The sequence below is a fragment of the Ailuropoda melanoleuca genome, chromosome 1 (genome assembly GCF_002007445.2).
Source record: "Ailuropoda melanoleuca isolate Jingjing chromosome 1, ASM200744v2, whole genome shotgun sequence".
NCBI lineage: Eukaryota > Metazoa > Chordata > Mammalia > Carnivora > Ursidae > Ailuropoda > Ailuropoda melanoleuca.
The window spans coordinates 124,060,457-124,074,153 of record NC_048218.1 but is presented as its reverse complement, the minus strand read 5'-3'; the positions used below and the strand labels follow the sequence as shown (position 1 = coordinate 124,074,153).

General features: G+C 41.7%; 1 protein-coding gene across 27 annotated transcripts in view; it reads right to left on the bottom strand.

Moving 5' to 3' along the window:
* Positions 1-13,697, bottom strand: part of NRCAM (neuronal cell adhesion molecule) — a 272,829-nt gene that overhangs the window by 59,796 nt on the left and 199,336 nt on the right. For 20 of the 27 annotated variants that reach the window (XR_004627115.1, XM_034666192.1, XM_034666216.1 and 17 more), the window contains 7 exons: positions 11,695-11,800; positions 9,638-9,834; positions 8,385-8,507; positions 5,745-5,915; positions 5,179-5,235; positions 3,264-3,375; positions 428-612 (listed from right to left, as the gene is read on the bottom strand). Coding sequence is in view for 26 of the 27 variants with exons in the window: in XM_034666192.1 (XP_034522083.1) it covers positions 428-612; positions 3,264-3,375; positions 5,179-5,235; positions 5,745-5,915; positions 8,385-8,507; positions 9,638-9,834; positions 11,695-11,800 (951 nt within the window). In the remaining variant the exon portion in view is untranslated. The remainder of the gene's footprint in view (positions 1-427; positions 613-3,263; positions 3,376-5,178; positions 5,236-5,744; positions 5,916-8,384; positions 8,508-9,637; positions 9,835-11,694; positions 11,801-13,697) is intronic. The other 7 variants (XM_034666249.1, XM_034666275.1, XM_034666308.1 and 4 more) reach the window with 1 other exon arrangement.

Below are 13,697 nucleotides of genomic sequence, written 5' to 3'. Positions count from 1 at the left end.
AGGGGAATGGTGAAGAATTTGTGGATACATGTTAAACCTGCTTCTGTAATTAATTTCTGGGGTGTGTGTGTGAGAAGAAATACTTTGAGGCTAAAGGGATCCCGTTTCTCCTTAAATTCCATCCATCTTTCATCACTGGCTCTTGCCTGCAGGAGTTATAACTGTGGGTGTTAATGGTGATTTCCGATTCCTTCCTTCTTTCTACAGTTACTAATCGGAATTCTTCTATGAGGAAGATTTGAGGGAGAGAATTTTGACCTGATTTAGATACACTCGAAAGAGCAACGAGAAGAGATCCAAGGTGTCAGGAATGTGGATAGAATTTTACATTTATTATTAATTGAAGAATATAATCAAAGGCGTATTTAATTGCAGATTTACGACTTCTCATGAAGGCAAGAGCCATGCATTTGAAACAACTGCATACCTTTAACTGTGACAGAAATGGTATGATGGATAGCTCCCAGTGAGTTTTTGGCTATACACTGGTAATTTCCAGAGTCTGCTTCTGAAACCTGAATGATTTGCAGAGTTTTCTTGAAGTTCTTATAAAATGTCCGGTTGATGGGCAGTGTTCCATCTTCTTTTATCCAGTAAATAATTGGGGTAGGCCTGATAAGATAAATAAATGATATTATTGAAAAGAAGTTCACCTCATTGCTTTTTGAGGGTGAATCTTCATGCAAGTTGGTAACTTCTTTGTTTAAAGATCCTGAGGAATAGAAAGACATTGTAATTAGCATCACACTTTTACATATAATGCTCAAACCCCTGTATTGAAGTCCACGAGCTAGCACCGTCACAAAAACAGCACCGTGCTCATGCATGGCCCATCATGACCTTTGACTTCCCTGATGCAATGAGCAGGTTAGCCGAAGTGACTTTGCTGAAGGGACCTCATTGTTTTCTTCAAAGTTCTGATCAGTGAGACGCTCTTGGAAAATTTTACATAAAGAAATATGTCAATTGAAATTAATGAAATTAATGATACTGAGGGTTTTTTTAATCAACTAGAGTTAAAAATGCAGAGAAAGAACTCATTACATATTTGTGCCCATGAACTTTTACACACATTTCCCTATCAAATGGAAGAATTTAATTTTGATCTAGTGACTTAGAAGATTTTCACGAGGGTAAAATAAAAATCCATCGGACACAAACATTTACTAAGCACTGAACCACAAGCACTGAATTGTGTTTTGGGAAGATAAAGACCAAAAAAAAAAAAAAAAAGGTCTATGAACCTCAGAAAGATCACAATATTTGTCCTTAGAAATGCAAGTGGGATTGATTGATTGAGCGTAGACTTACTTCTGATTTGTGTAGTTGAATAGAAATAATTGAACATATATCTTTGATGAAATAGCGTCTAAAATAAAACCTTCTGTGAATATAAGAAGAGGTAGAAAATGTAAAATCACTTTTGAAAAGCGGAAGATATGAGACCCATGTTGTATCTGATAACATATTCTGGTGTTTTTAGTCAGATAATCTGCACCTCACGTGATCTGAAGGTGAGTGGATCACAGGGATGGAAGCATGAGGTCAAACTAAGTCATGGAATTGTTCTGGAAGCCTGCTTACTACTCCACTGAGCAGTTGTTAAGAATTAGAAATATTTTGATTCTGTGAGTCCTCCAGCTACTGGTTTGTAAATGATAGAGCCCCCAATCTTAGTTTTACAACATCCCAAGGTTTTAAAAATTCTTTTGAAAATTTTATGAGATTTTCAAATATCAACCATATTTTAGTTTTTACATAACAGACCCTTCATGGGAAGGGGAATCACAAAATTGTGAGAATGGATATCTCCACTCCCAGAAGGCTGGAGGTTGGTAGACTAAAGCATTCTCTAATACCATGATGATGAAAATTACAAGGGTTTTGGGGTTTGTTTTTTAATTCTGGTGGGAAAGATATATATTTAGTATATCTTTAAAGGGGGGTTTTGCTAGTTTCAATTACTTGAACTGAGTAGCCTGTGTTGTGATTTCCTGATGTGACCAGCAGAGGCCTCCACGTGTCTCCTGCAGTAAAGCCATTCCCGGAGGTCAGTTCTGGGAAGGAACGTGAAACTGTTACATTACCAGGTCAAGGACAGCACAGATCAGGACGTGGGATCACAACAATGTTTCTGAGATTCCATTCGGTGTTTCCAGTGACCGTGCCCATACCAACGTACTTGCTCGGTGCCAGGGCTAAGAGGGAACGATGTAGAAACTTGCCTCTGAGTTGAACCTAACCTTAACAGCTGTCCTTGTATCTGAGCTGAGGCCTTCCTGCAACTCCTGTCAAGGGCGCAGAGCTTCTGAGGGCAGCATCAGCTCCGAGGTGTGCACAGATGAGACATGTGCAAAGAAGCTAGGCTTGTGACTTGCCGACAGGAAGTAGTGGAAGGGACAGTGTGCCCATTCTGAGGCTAGACCCTAAAAGCCCTAAGAGGCTGTGTGTGTGTTTCTGTTGTTAGGAGAATAAGGCAGGGCTAGACTGCTAGAGGGACAGGAGAAACCCAAGGCTAGGAGCTCCCCTGCTAGCAGCCAGCAGACCCCCGGAATTGTGAACCCACAGCCGAGCTGCCCAGCAGAGGCATGAGCAGGCTCGCCCTAAAACGTCCCAATCTAGCCGCTACAGCAACTGCCCTGCGACCTGTGGACGGATGATTAACAATAAATAGCCATTGTTTTCAAGCCGCTAAGTTTTAAGGTTGTTTGTTACATAATAGTAGCAAACTAATACACCCTAATTATCATCATAGTAACCATAAGGTGATTACTAATACTTATCTCAAGAAGAATACTATTAAGAGAATATTTCAATAATATGAGATTCATATGGCTTATTTTTTTAAAACAATTACCAAATTTTCTTGATGCTTGATGGAATTAGTATAAGACAGTGACTGTTGCTGTGGTATCAATAACTCTCTACTGACCCACTAGGTTTTTGTAAGAAACGTACATCAAGATAGAAAGTGCAGGGGCACCTGGGTGGCTCAGTCCATTAAGAGTCTGCCTTCGCCTGGGGGTCCTGGGATCTGGATGGAGCCCCTAGGCTGGCCTCCTTGCTCAGCAGGGAGTCTGCTTCTCCCTCTGCCCTTCCTGTGCCTGCCCCTCCTGCCTCTGCCCCTAATCCCTCTGCCCTCCTCTCCCCCAGGGCTCATGCTCTCTCCTGCTGGTGCGCTCTGTCTCTCAAATAAATAAACAAACAAACAAATAGATAAATAAAATCTTTTTTTAAAAAAAAGGCAGAAAGCGAGAACTCACAGTCCCTCTGCAATGCATTCCAGTGAAAGGACGTTCCCTCTTAATTCCTCCTTGTGACTGGCATTACCTTCTGGAGTTAAAAAGGTTGGTGGCCTCTCTCTACTTGATTTCGCTGCAAACAATAAAATCATATGGATTACAAGGTATGAATATGTATTTCTAGAAACACAGTTGACTGCCTAAAAATCTAATCCCTTTTCAAAACCACTAAACACTATCAAATTCATTAAACTGCACGTCCACACTCTCTGCCTTACAAACATTGCTCACTCAGCTGGGAACAGAAGCGATGTTGGTTATGTAAGTGCTAATACGAAGGACTCTTTCACTCTCGTGCATTCCTTTAATATGGGTTAGGTTTTTATGAATTTGTGGTGTGTTGGCAAATTTTCAAAATGTCAACATGGAGGGGAAATTCGTGTTATCAAACTACCCATCCCTTAAAATTAGTGCTGTGGTCAAAGTGAAAATTAACTATATTGTGGAAGATGTTAGATTTTCTAAAAGCCGTGACTATGGAAGGAATAGGTTGGTTTAGGGACAACAGCATAGTCAATTCCATTGATTAATTATGGACATAAATCTGTGGTGGATGTCTAAGTATCAGGACCTTCAAACTACAAGGTTTACGGGAAAAAAAACAAAACAAAACTAGAAAGTTATTGACAAAGGTGGCAAATTGTGTGCCATACGTCAAGAATACTGAATGTTAAATCTATGGAACTTGGTTTCCTCAATGAAAAAATAAAGAGACCTCAAGTCAGAGATCTCAGGGAGGCCCACATGGGGCATCTTCCATTTTATGGAAACCTTGTTTAAATGTGGCCTCATCTTCTAATGGCCTCTCAGAAAAACGTGAAGTAGGAATTTTACCATCTTACGGTTCTGTAGCCCTTTACAATTTTCAACGCTTAAATGAATTATCTATTTGATGCTCACCAAAAGTGAGTGAAAAGGTAATATATGAATTATTCTCATTTCTCAGAAGAAAAAAACTGAATACCAGGGAAGGTATTGCTTGACAGAAATGAGAATTGTCCTAAGACTTTAGAAATTGTGGAGGAAACCTTACACCTCTCTGAAATCACTTTGGGAATGGTTTGAGACCCATCGTTTTCAGGATATATTAAAATTAAATAGTAAGGCAGAAGTTGTGGTATGCCTCCTCTGGTCATTGAGAGTACCTTAATGTTTTTTATTTTCTATCTCAAGGGCAAAAAACTAATACAGCAGAAATTCTACCATTAAGAGCACCCCCCATATCCAGAAACCACAATTTTCATTGATAGACTCTGTACTTGAGAGTCATATTTCCCTTAAGGAAATCAAATTCTTTTCTTTTTAAAAGAATAAACTGAAATGCTCTATTTTTAGAAAGGTTATTTCCACTGAAGATAGTGTTGGTTTTAAACAAAACTAAGAGAACTACTATTGCTAATTATATGACACTGATAACGTCATGTGAGAACATATGGGACATGGGATGATTTACTACCAAAATCCACTTGATGTTAGTTGCTAAAGTTCACTAAGACTGACGAGTTAGTATTCCAGCAGGTTAATGCACCCTTATTTGGTTAATGAGAAAAGTTCGTGAACAAGACAAAAAAATGAAAAATATAATTCTAAACATACACGAAAGATTTTTTTTTTCCAAATCACGGGAAATGGTGCTTTACATGAAAACAGTGATAATAGTTTTCATTATTATACATACAACGTGCAAAATGTTTTAGTGACATGATGTAAGCTTATAGCTAAATTTCGTAGAGAACACACATTTGTTCTAGCGGTATTAAACACGGAACTAGGACTCTCATGAAGAAATCAGGTCTAATAGCTATGGAGGTGAAGTTAGTGAGCTGAGTTCTATGATGGAAGGAGAGGAGAATCAGTTGCAGTCACCATAACTCACCACTATAAAACTCAGTGTCATTCAAATTAGCAGCTATGGTGTCATTCAATTCATCCACTGAAATAAACAGAATATTATGAAGAATACAAAAAGCAGGGGAGAAGGTACTACAAAAAAGTCTCGGGCAACAAAAGTAAATGTATACAGCTATGTTGACCAAGTGCCATCCCTACCGAGTAAACACAGACTTCTGCGTTGTACATGACTAACTGATTAACCCCTTCACTCAGCCACCCCCTGCCGGTAATATAGGGTCACAAAACTGAAGCTGCAGGGCTGCCCATTAAAGGCACGTTGGGGCATAAAGCAAACGGAAATGCTCCGGGGACTGAGGAGACTCAGAAAGTTACCGTGGAAACAGCAACGGTGATATCAGCAAAGAAGGCAAAATACAGTATTTAGGTTATGCGTGCTATTTATCCGCCAGCACGTCAGTAACCGGTCACAGGTAGTTTCCTGATCAGTGAACCTGTGTACTTCCAGGTCAGTAGTGTTTACTAGTTAATATATTTTAGGCACACTTGTAAACATCGTTGAAAGAGGGAGTCAGGAGGCTGAGCTCTTACCTGAAATAACCTTCACGGAAATGGGTTGCTTCTGCTGTATGGTTTGCGTGTGATTAAATCTGGCATAGCAGATATAGTCTTCACGGGTATCCTCTGGGAGAACATTGGAGAAGTAAAGGTCTCCGTTCAGACCTTGAGAAACCCTTTCACTTTGTGGAAGTCTCTGGAAAGCTGGAGAAAGGCAGAGGGACATCCAGATGATTCCACCGCCAAGTGGCCACTTTCCCAATGACCAAGATAAATGTATCTACTAATAGTTTTGTGAACTTCACTGGAATTTTTCCCCCCTTTAAAGCTCTTCGAGTAAAAGCAAGTAACTGCAGAAACAACAGTCAGACACGTGAAAACTCCATCTGTGCCTGCCAGACCCTAATTTCTCTGGGCTGGGGGTAGAGCTGAGATGAGAATCATAGAGGCGAGTGTTTTATTAAGCAAGTGGAAACCAAAAAAATGCTTTACAAAAGAGTTTGCGGGACTTTTCCTAATCTTTAAGATAGTCCCATACTGTTAAACACACATACACATGTATCTTAGAAGATGCGTTAAAAAAGCTTGTAAGGATGTCAGGTTGGCTTGGCTCCCCATGCTCAGACAGACACCAAATACGGTGAGGGCACCTAACTTTGAGCCAGACTCCACTGGAGGCACCTGGCATCCCAGGCTCCCACCCTGCCTGAGCCTGTGGCCTCGCTAAGGAATCGGGGGGAGCACACTGGGCGGGGGGCTCACAACAGCTAGTGAGGATGATGGAATGCTGCAGACAAGCCCCTCAGAGGCCCCCCAACCTAGCCTACCCCCCCAATGACTTTTCTTTCCTAAAGAAGACATGGTATATACAATGGAATACCACTCAACATTAAAAAGAATGAAATCCTGCCATTTGCGACTATATGGATGGACCTAGAGAGTATTACACTAAGTGAAATAAGTCAGACAGAGAAAGACAAATACCATAACTTCGCTGATACATGGAATCTAAAACAAGCAAACAAACAAAACAAGAGAGACTCAAGGATACAGGAAATAAATAGCTGGTTACCAGAATTGAGGAGGGGTTGGGGGATGAGCGAAATAGGCGAAGGAGATTAAGAAGTACAAGCTTCCAGTAACAAAATGAGTAAGTCATGGGACATACTGTATAGCACAGGGAATAAATCATATTGTAATAACTCGGTAGAGTGACAGATGGTAACTAGACTTGCGGGGATCATTTAATAATGTAGAGAAGTATGAAATCACTATGATGTACCCCTGCAACTAACAGAACATTGCCAATTATGTTTCGATAAAAAACATAATAATCAGACATGCCCCATAGAACTGTTGTAAAAAACTGATGAGATAACCCATGTAAAGTTCTCAGCAAAGGGACTGGCACTTAACAAATGCCCAATTATTATTAGTTGTTGTTGGTGATTAAAAAAAAAAAAAGCAAACCTGAATGACAAAATGTAACACATCCCAAATAGCTGGATTCCCTGCCGCCCCTGCCTGCTGGCTTCTGCTGTTTCAGGAAACGGTGATTCCATGCTGCCAGCTGCTCCGTGTTCAACTCTGGAGTTATCTTTGGTTGCTCCCACTCATGCCCCCAGCCCATCCCAATAAATCCTGCAGGCTCTACGTCCAAAATAGATCCAGAAGCTGACTCTTTGTTCCCACCTGACGGCCACGACCCGAGTCCACATCACCATCAGCTCCTGCCTGGATTTCAGCACGGGGTGCCTTGCGGGTGTCCCTGACCCACCTTTGTCCCCTCTGCAATCCACACAGGAACTGAAGGAGGGCTATCGTAGCTGCTTAGGTTCGGGTACAGTCACTCCTTCCCTGTCTTCCCATTTCATTCCGAGCAAAAGCCGAAGCCCGCTGTACTGAGCCCTGGACTTCGTTGACCTTGTTTGTCTCCCTCCCACTGGGCTCCCCAGTCTGCCCACACTGCCCACTGGGGCTTTTCTAGACACCAGGAAGCTCCCACCTTGGCGGCTGTGTATTGCCCTTCCAGCTGGACATTTACGGGCCTGCCTTGCTCTCTCATTTCTTATGTCTCTGCTCAAAACGCTGCTTATTTTTCTTTCTTTCCTTTTTTTTTTTTTAAGATTTAATTTATTTATTTGAGAGAGAGGGAGAAAGAGCGTGAGTGTGCATGTGTGCACGCACAAACAGGGGACGGGCAGCGGCAGAGGGAGAAGCAGTCTCCCCACTGAGCCTGGAGCCCGATCTCGGGCTCGATCCCAGGACCCCGAGATCATGACCTGAGCCGAAGGTGGACGCTTCACCAACTGAGCCACCCAAGCGTCCCTGCTTATTTTTCTTCATAGAACTTATTGCCAACTGACACCTACTTTATAAATGCAGTGAGTTCTGCTTCCATCTTCACCCCCAACTATTCCTACTGCATAGAATATGAGCTCGGTGGAAGCAGGAAATTTGGTTTCTTTAGAGCAGTGCCTGGTACACAGTAGGTGCTCAAGAAAATCACGCTGCTTATTTCATGACATGTTATTTCAACGAGCATTTCTTTTCTTTGAGCATCTCTAAAACGTCTTATAAATATTTTATGAATCACAAGAGCTAACAATTCATTGTGACCGCAAGCAAGCATAAGAATCTTGAAGACAGAAAGTTCATATTTTTAAAGCTTACAATTATCCATCCAGAATATTATAGGTGGTGGTAATCCAAGCGGGGGTCTGCAGGGAAGGATCAGAGACTGGCCATTTCGAAGTGTTATTGGTTCAAGTTTTTCTTTGGTCCACAACGGTGACCCTATGATATAAAATAACAATTCTAAGTCATTTCTGCATTGAAAAACAAAAAAAAAACACTAGAAAGGAAGACAAAATAAACTTTTGGGGGGAATAGTAACTCAGAATTCATGAACATTAAGATAACAAGAAAATAATTTTTAAATCCAATGTTAAAAGTAAAAAAATGATTTTCATTCACTGCCAGTAATGGTATAAATGCTGACTCGGCAATTCCCTCTAAAAATCTGTATTATTAAATAAATCACTAAGAAGATACGTTAGAATTTCACTACAAGTGTGTTCTTCACAAAAGAATGGAAAGCACTAAATGTCAAAGGTTTGTTTAAACAAATAATTGTGCACATACGCTTTTGAGTGTCGTACACTATTATACATTAAGGAAGTATACTTATGGAGAGACTGATATGAGAATATAGATGATATGTAGATAAGTCAGAAAAGGTTATAAAATAGTACTTCAGAATGAGCTCAGCTGGAACACATACACACATATCCGCCTAGAAAACGTGGAAAGAGCGGCAGTTACTTGCTTGAGTGGAAAGATTCAGGAGTACATTTTTCAACTTCTTTTTTGTTATTTGTAATTTTTTTCCCCACTAACGAACACGAGTTTTCAAAATGACCACGACTGCAAATGGTTACTGTTCTTTACATACCTGCTCGTTAAATACGAGCTGTTGAGAGGACATGGGTAGCGACTACTGCAAAAAGAGCCACAATTATCTCAAGGTAGTGAGGCCCCCCCCTCTATTTCCAGTGAAACTTTGAGACAAAAATGTTAATTACCCATTATCCATTTCATACTGAATTTATTTTGATCGGGCTGTCGGAAGTTTGCTCATGCATAAGATACGTGAGAAATTAATGATTTGATCCATTTGGGGAAGACACGTTTTTCTTACTCTTGGCGTTTTATTCTGGACTTGCATAAAAGACATACTGGGTTCGCAAAGCATTGGGCTGAGGAACTCAGTGGAAAGGAGCAAGAATTTTCAGGGAAAACAAAGTGAGAGTACTAGAATCAACGGCATCGCTTTCTTATAATAGTATCTAGATGAGGTTACAGATGCTGGGTCTCAGAGCCATCCTTAAAAATAGGGTCCTGTTTGGTGGACAAGTCCCACTTACTGGAAGGACGGACAACAATATTATTAGAAATTGCCGCTCCACGCTCATTCCTGGCTGTACATTGATAGACCCCTTCGTAGGTCTCCGCTTTCCCTTCACTCATGATGTTGATCGTGAGGGTTCCTGAGCCGGGCTTCATGGTGACGAGAGGGTCCTTATCTATGTCAAAATGCGTCCCATTTCGGGTCCAGGAGAAGCTGCCCAACACATCAAGGATTAAGTTTGTTAACAGTCCAGAAAAACAGGGTTACTTCCTCTTTCACAAACTCCTAGCTGTTTTGTAGGTTTCTAGAGACAACGATTACATTTTAATACTCAGTGAAAGAGCAATAGGCTCTATACCTAAAATGTTTCATTGAATCAGGGCTTAGAAAAAAGGGCTGGCCGTACATTTTAAGGTACGTGCCTTCTTTTAGAACTCGTCAAAATCTGTCTCAAGGAAATCAGGCACACAAATTGCCTGTCATTTTTCAAAGAAAATACAGAAGTAGGTCTCCGAGGCACGTTCTCTTAGAGCTTTATTAGCATTTTTATTGTAAACTCCATTGTTCAAGGAGTTCATAACCTGTCTATAAAATTTTGCTCTGGGCTGAAATGTGACAAGAAAGGCCTTCCCAGGTACTAGTACATGTGTGCGTTTGAAAGGGATCAGACCAGTTTCAAGTTACCAAAATGCAAAGTGTAAGATGGGGGGAGGGGGCGAGAACGAATTCAGTGGTGTTTTAAATGTTGGCTATTAAAAGTGGTAATTCTCTATAAAACACATTTTGAGAGTTTTCAATTCTAGAAGAGATGATTTTGTAAATTCCTCAGGAAGTATTTCAAATTGAAGTGCGATTCTTCTTTTTCCGTTTTATTTAGACTGCCTTGTACAGGAGTCTTGGCGCTCGAGTAATTAAATACTTTCTAACTAGTCATAAATCAACAGTGGCCACGCTCCTCCAGCGGCGTGAATCTCTAGACCTCACTGTGCTTTGCAGGACCACTGGGATTTCCCTTCCCACTGCTTACCCTTACGGCAGTGCTTGTCCCAACATCTCGGGGCAGGACGTGGTGGTAAGTGGGAGCTCCCGAGGGAAAGGAGGCAGAGGCCAGAGATGATGGCTGGTAATGGGCATGACCGTCCCCGTTCCCATAACAAAAAAACCACCTGGCCCAAAATAGTAATCCTGCCTTATAAAGAGTGGCAGGAAGTGTCAAGTCGATGGGAACCTCAAGGCAGACTCCGTGAAATGACATCAACTTCGGGCTTGCGTGATATAATGATATGCCAGAAGTTACTGTTTTGTAGCAAACCTCTGACGGGTGTTTTTGATATACTTCAGTGTTTACTAACAGCTGATTTTCTTCTCAGGTGCTAGTCTGTGATAGTTGGGTAAGGCTAGCAATAGACAGATTTGGAAATGAAAGATCTAGAAAAGTTTGTTCACTTCTTTATTATTTAAAAATCCACATTACATTTTAATAATAATAACCCAGCTCTCCAAAACTTCCCATTTGTTACTACGCAAGGGACAGAGCATCTGCTGATCAGCTGTGGGACCTTGGCTACACGGAGAAGCATTTCCAGGAATCAGTTTCCCGTCTAGAACATCTATTGGTTGGACCACCTCTAAAATGCTCTGCAGCACTCATGCCAAGATCCATATGGAGAATCCTGAGTACTGAACCCTGCCACGTCTGAAGATCCCCTCAGGACTAATGTATAGACCTCTACAGAGCAAGGACAGATCTGTGAAGCCATCAAATTCAACCTTTCTAATTTACAGAAGAAGAAACTGAGGCCCCGAGAAAACAGGTTTGCCCATGTGGTAAGGGCAGTAGAGCCCTTAGAAGGCTTTCCTCCACATCTCCCTATAATCCTGGCGCATTTTGCAGAAGGGTGTGAGTACAGAAACACACTTATCTGGGTGTCCAGGAAGAACAATCTGACTTCAAGTCATCAGAAAGACAAAACAAATGAACCTACAGTGATAGTTCAGAGATACGCAGGACCTGAAATTAACAAACACCCATGTTTGTTTTCAGTTCTGTAACAGAGCGGAAAGCGCACCCACCTTGGAGCCGGTTTCCCTTTGGCCTCACACTGGATTACGATATTCTCTCGAGGGTCAATAATGTAATCTTTTGGAGACTGTTGAGTAATGGTTGGGGGCTGTACCACTTAATTGTAGAAAGAAGAACAATATAAAGAAATCATTTAAGATCATAACAAAAATCATTTTTTCTATGTCAAAATCTCTTGCCCTAGACTAACTATGCTCCAGATACTTTTAGCCATTTCTATGGTGGCAGCACATACGTCACTATATTTTTAACTAAAAGTCTCCTAAAGCTTTGAAGTCAAGGCACAACTTCCTTTTGGTAACTTTTTAGGGATTCACAGAGCCCATTCCCCCCCCCCATGACAAGTTTGGGAAAATAATTACCAATACAAGCTTAATATTAAGACTGTTTCTCTTCTGATGTAACAATGAGAAATTCTTGTGACTTTTTTGGTTCCAATGATGCTTTTCAACAAAATTTAAGTTATGAGGCAAATGGGCATTTCTTAGGAAAGAGTAACTGACTTATAGTCCATTAGCGTGCTAATGTAAATTAAGATATGTTGTGAACAAATCAATTTGGGAAGTTAGCGTTACAGGAGACAACATTTCCATTTTGCTCTTCCAAGTGCAATCCCATCCTTTATTTTCAAATCCTATGGGGGAATCCTTCTGACCCAGAACAATTTAATCTGAAGGAAGTTCATATCTGGACTTCCAGGGCTCAAGCCACTCGGAGATCACCATGTCCTTCTTGTGAAACCACAATCACAGGACGTTAGAACAGGAACTAGAGAAACCATCTATTTCAACTTCGGTTGCTGCTCAGGGCAGTTAAATGGTTGACAAGGAAGGCACAGAGCAGAGAAGACAACCAAACTCTTCCAGTAGAAGCCACTGCCTTGTACAACTCCAGGGAGAGCCGTTCATACAGACCAGGGTTCTCAACCTCGGGTCCCCTCGGGGGCCATTTGGCCATTTCTAGAGGCAATGTTGGTTGTTGCCACTGGGGCGGGAGGTGGTAGTGGCATCTGGTCCAAAGACTTATCTAGATCATTTAAGCTTTTCAAATTCTGGCTCTTCCCTCTCCACCCACGTTCTGTGCTTCATGAAGCCTCCTTCACCTGCCAACCAAGCGTTTCCCAAAGCTCACTAATTGCCATCTGCTCTTGTCTTTCTTTATGGTGGTTAATTGTTGCCAGGGGTAAATTTATCGTTTCCATGTCTGACTCTTATAAAGCAGCCAACATGGTTCTCTTCGCTTGTTTGGTCTCCAGTCGTGTTGCTGTCCACTACAATGGATACTAAAATGTTGGCTCTGACCATCCAAATAACACCTAAAGCCCAAATCAAAAGCAGAGCTCGTTCCTGTCATCATTTATTACACACCTAGTAACTGCTGGATACTCAAGAGTACCATTTTCCCCTCCCTGTAGCAAGAGCCAGCCCCGTCTCACGCTCCCAGTCAGATGGCTGCTCTTCCTAGCCTCCGCCACGCTACGAAGCACCCTCACTCTTGAAGCCCTGTCGGTTCGCAGTGCTGGGTAGCACCCTGGTCTGGGGGTCGAGAACCCGTCTGATTCTTTCTTACCAGCTGTGAGACTTCCAGCAAATTTCTTACCTTCTGCAAGCCCCACTTTCCTTAGAGGGAAAATGGGGTTTAAAAGTGGTATCTACCTCCTGGGGTCACTGGGAGGAATAATCAAAGAATCTGCGTAAAATTCTGAGTGCACGCTACTCCCGTAATGGTTCAGTGTGAGCTCTGTGCAAATTATGATCATAATCAATTTTATTTGGACCAGCTTCATCCTTGAGTGAGCCTTTAAGCTCTGGGAGTAAACAGTTTGGGATGGTGGAAAGAAGTCTGGAATTTCACCCCCGAACAGTGGACACCCAGGTGGTGGGTGGGGGGACTGTGGGGAGTGCCTTGGTCAATTCCTTGTATTTTTCTGCAAGTGACAGAGGCGCGAGTCTTGTGGTTTCAAACCCAGAACTTCGGCTGGGTTGGTTAGATG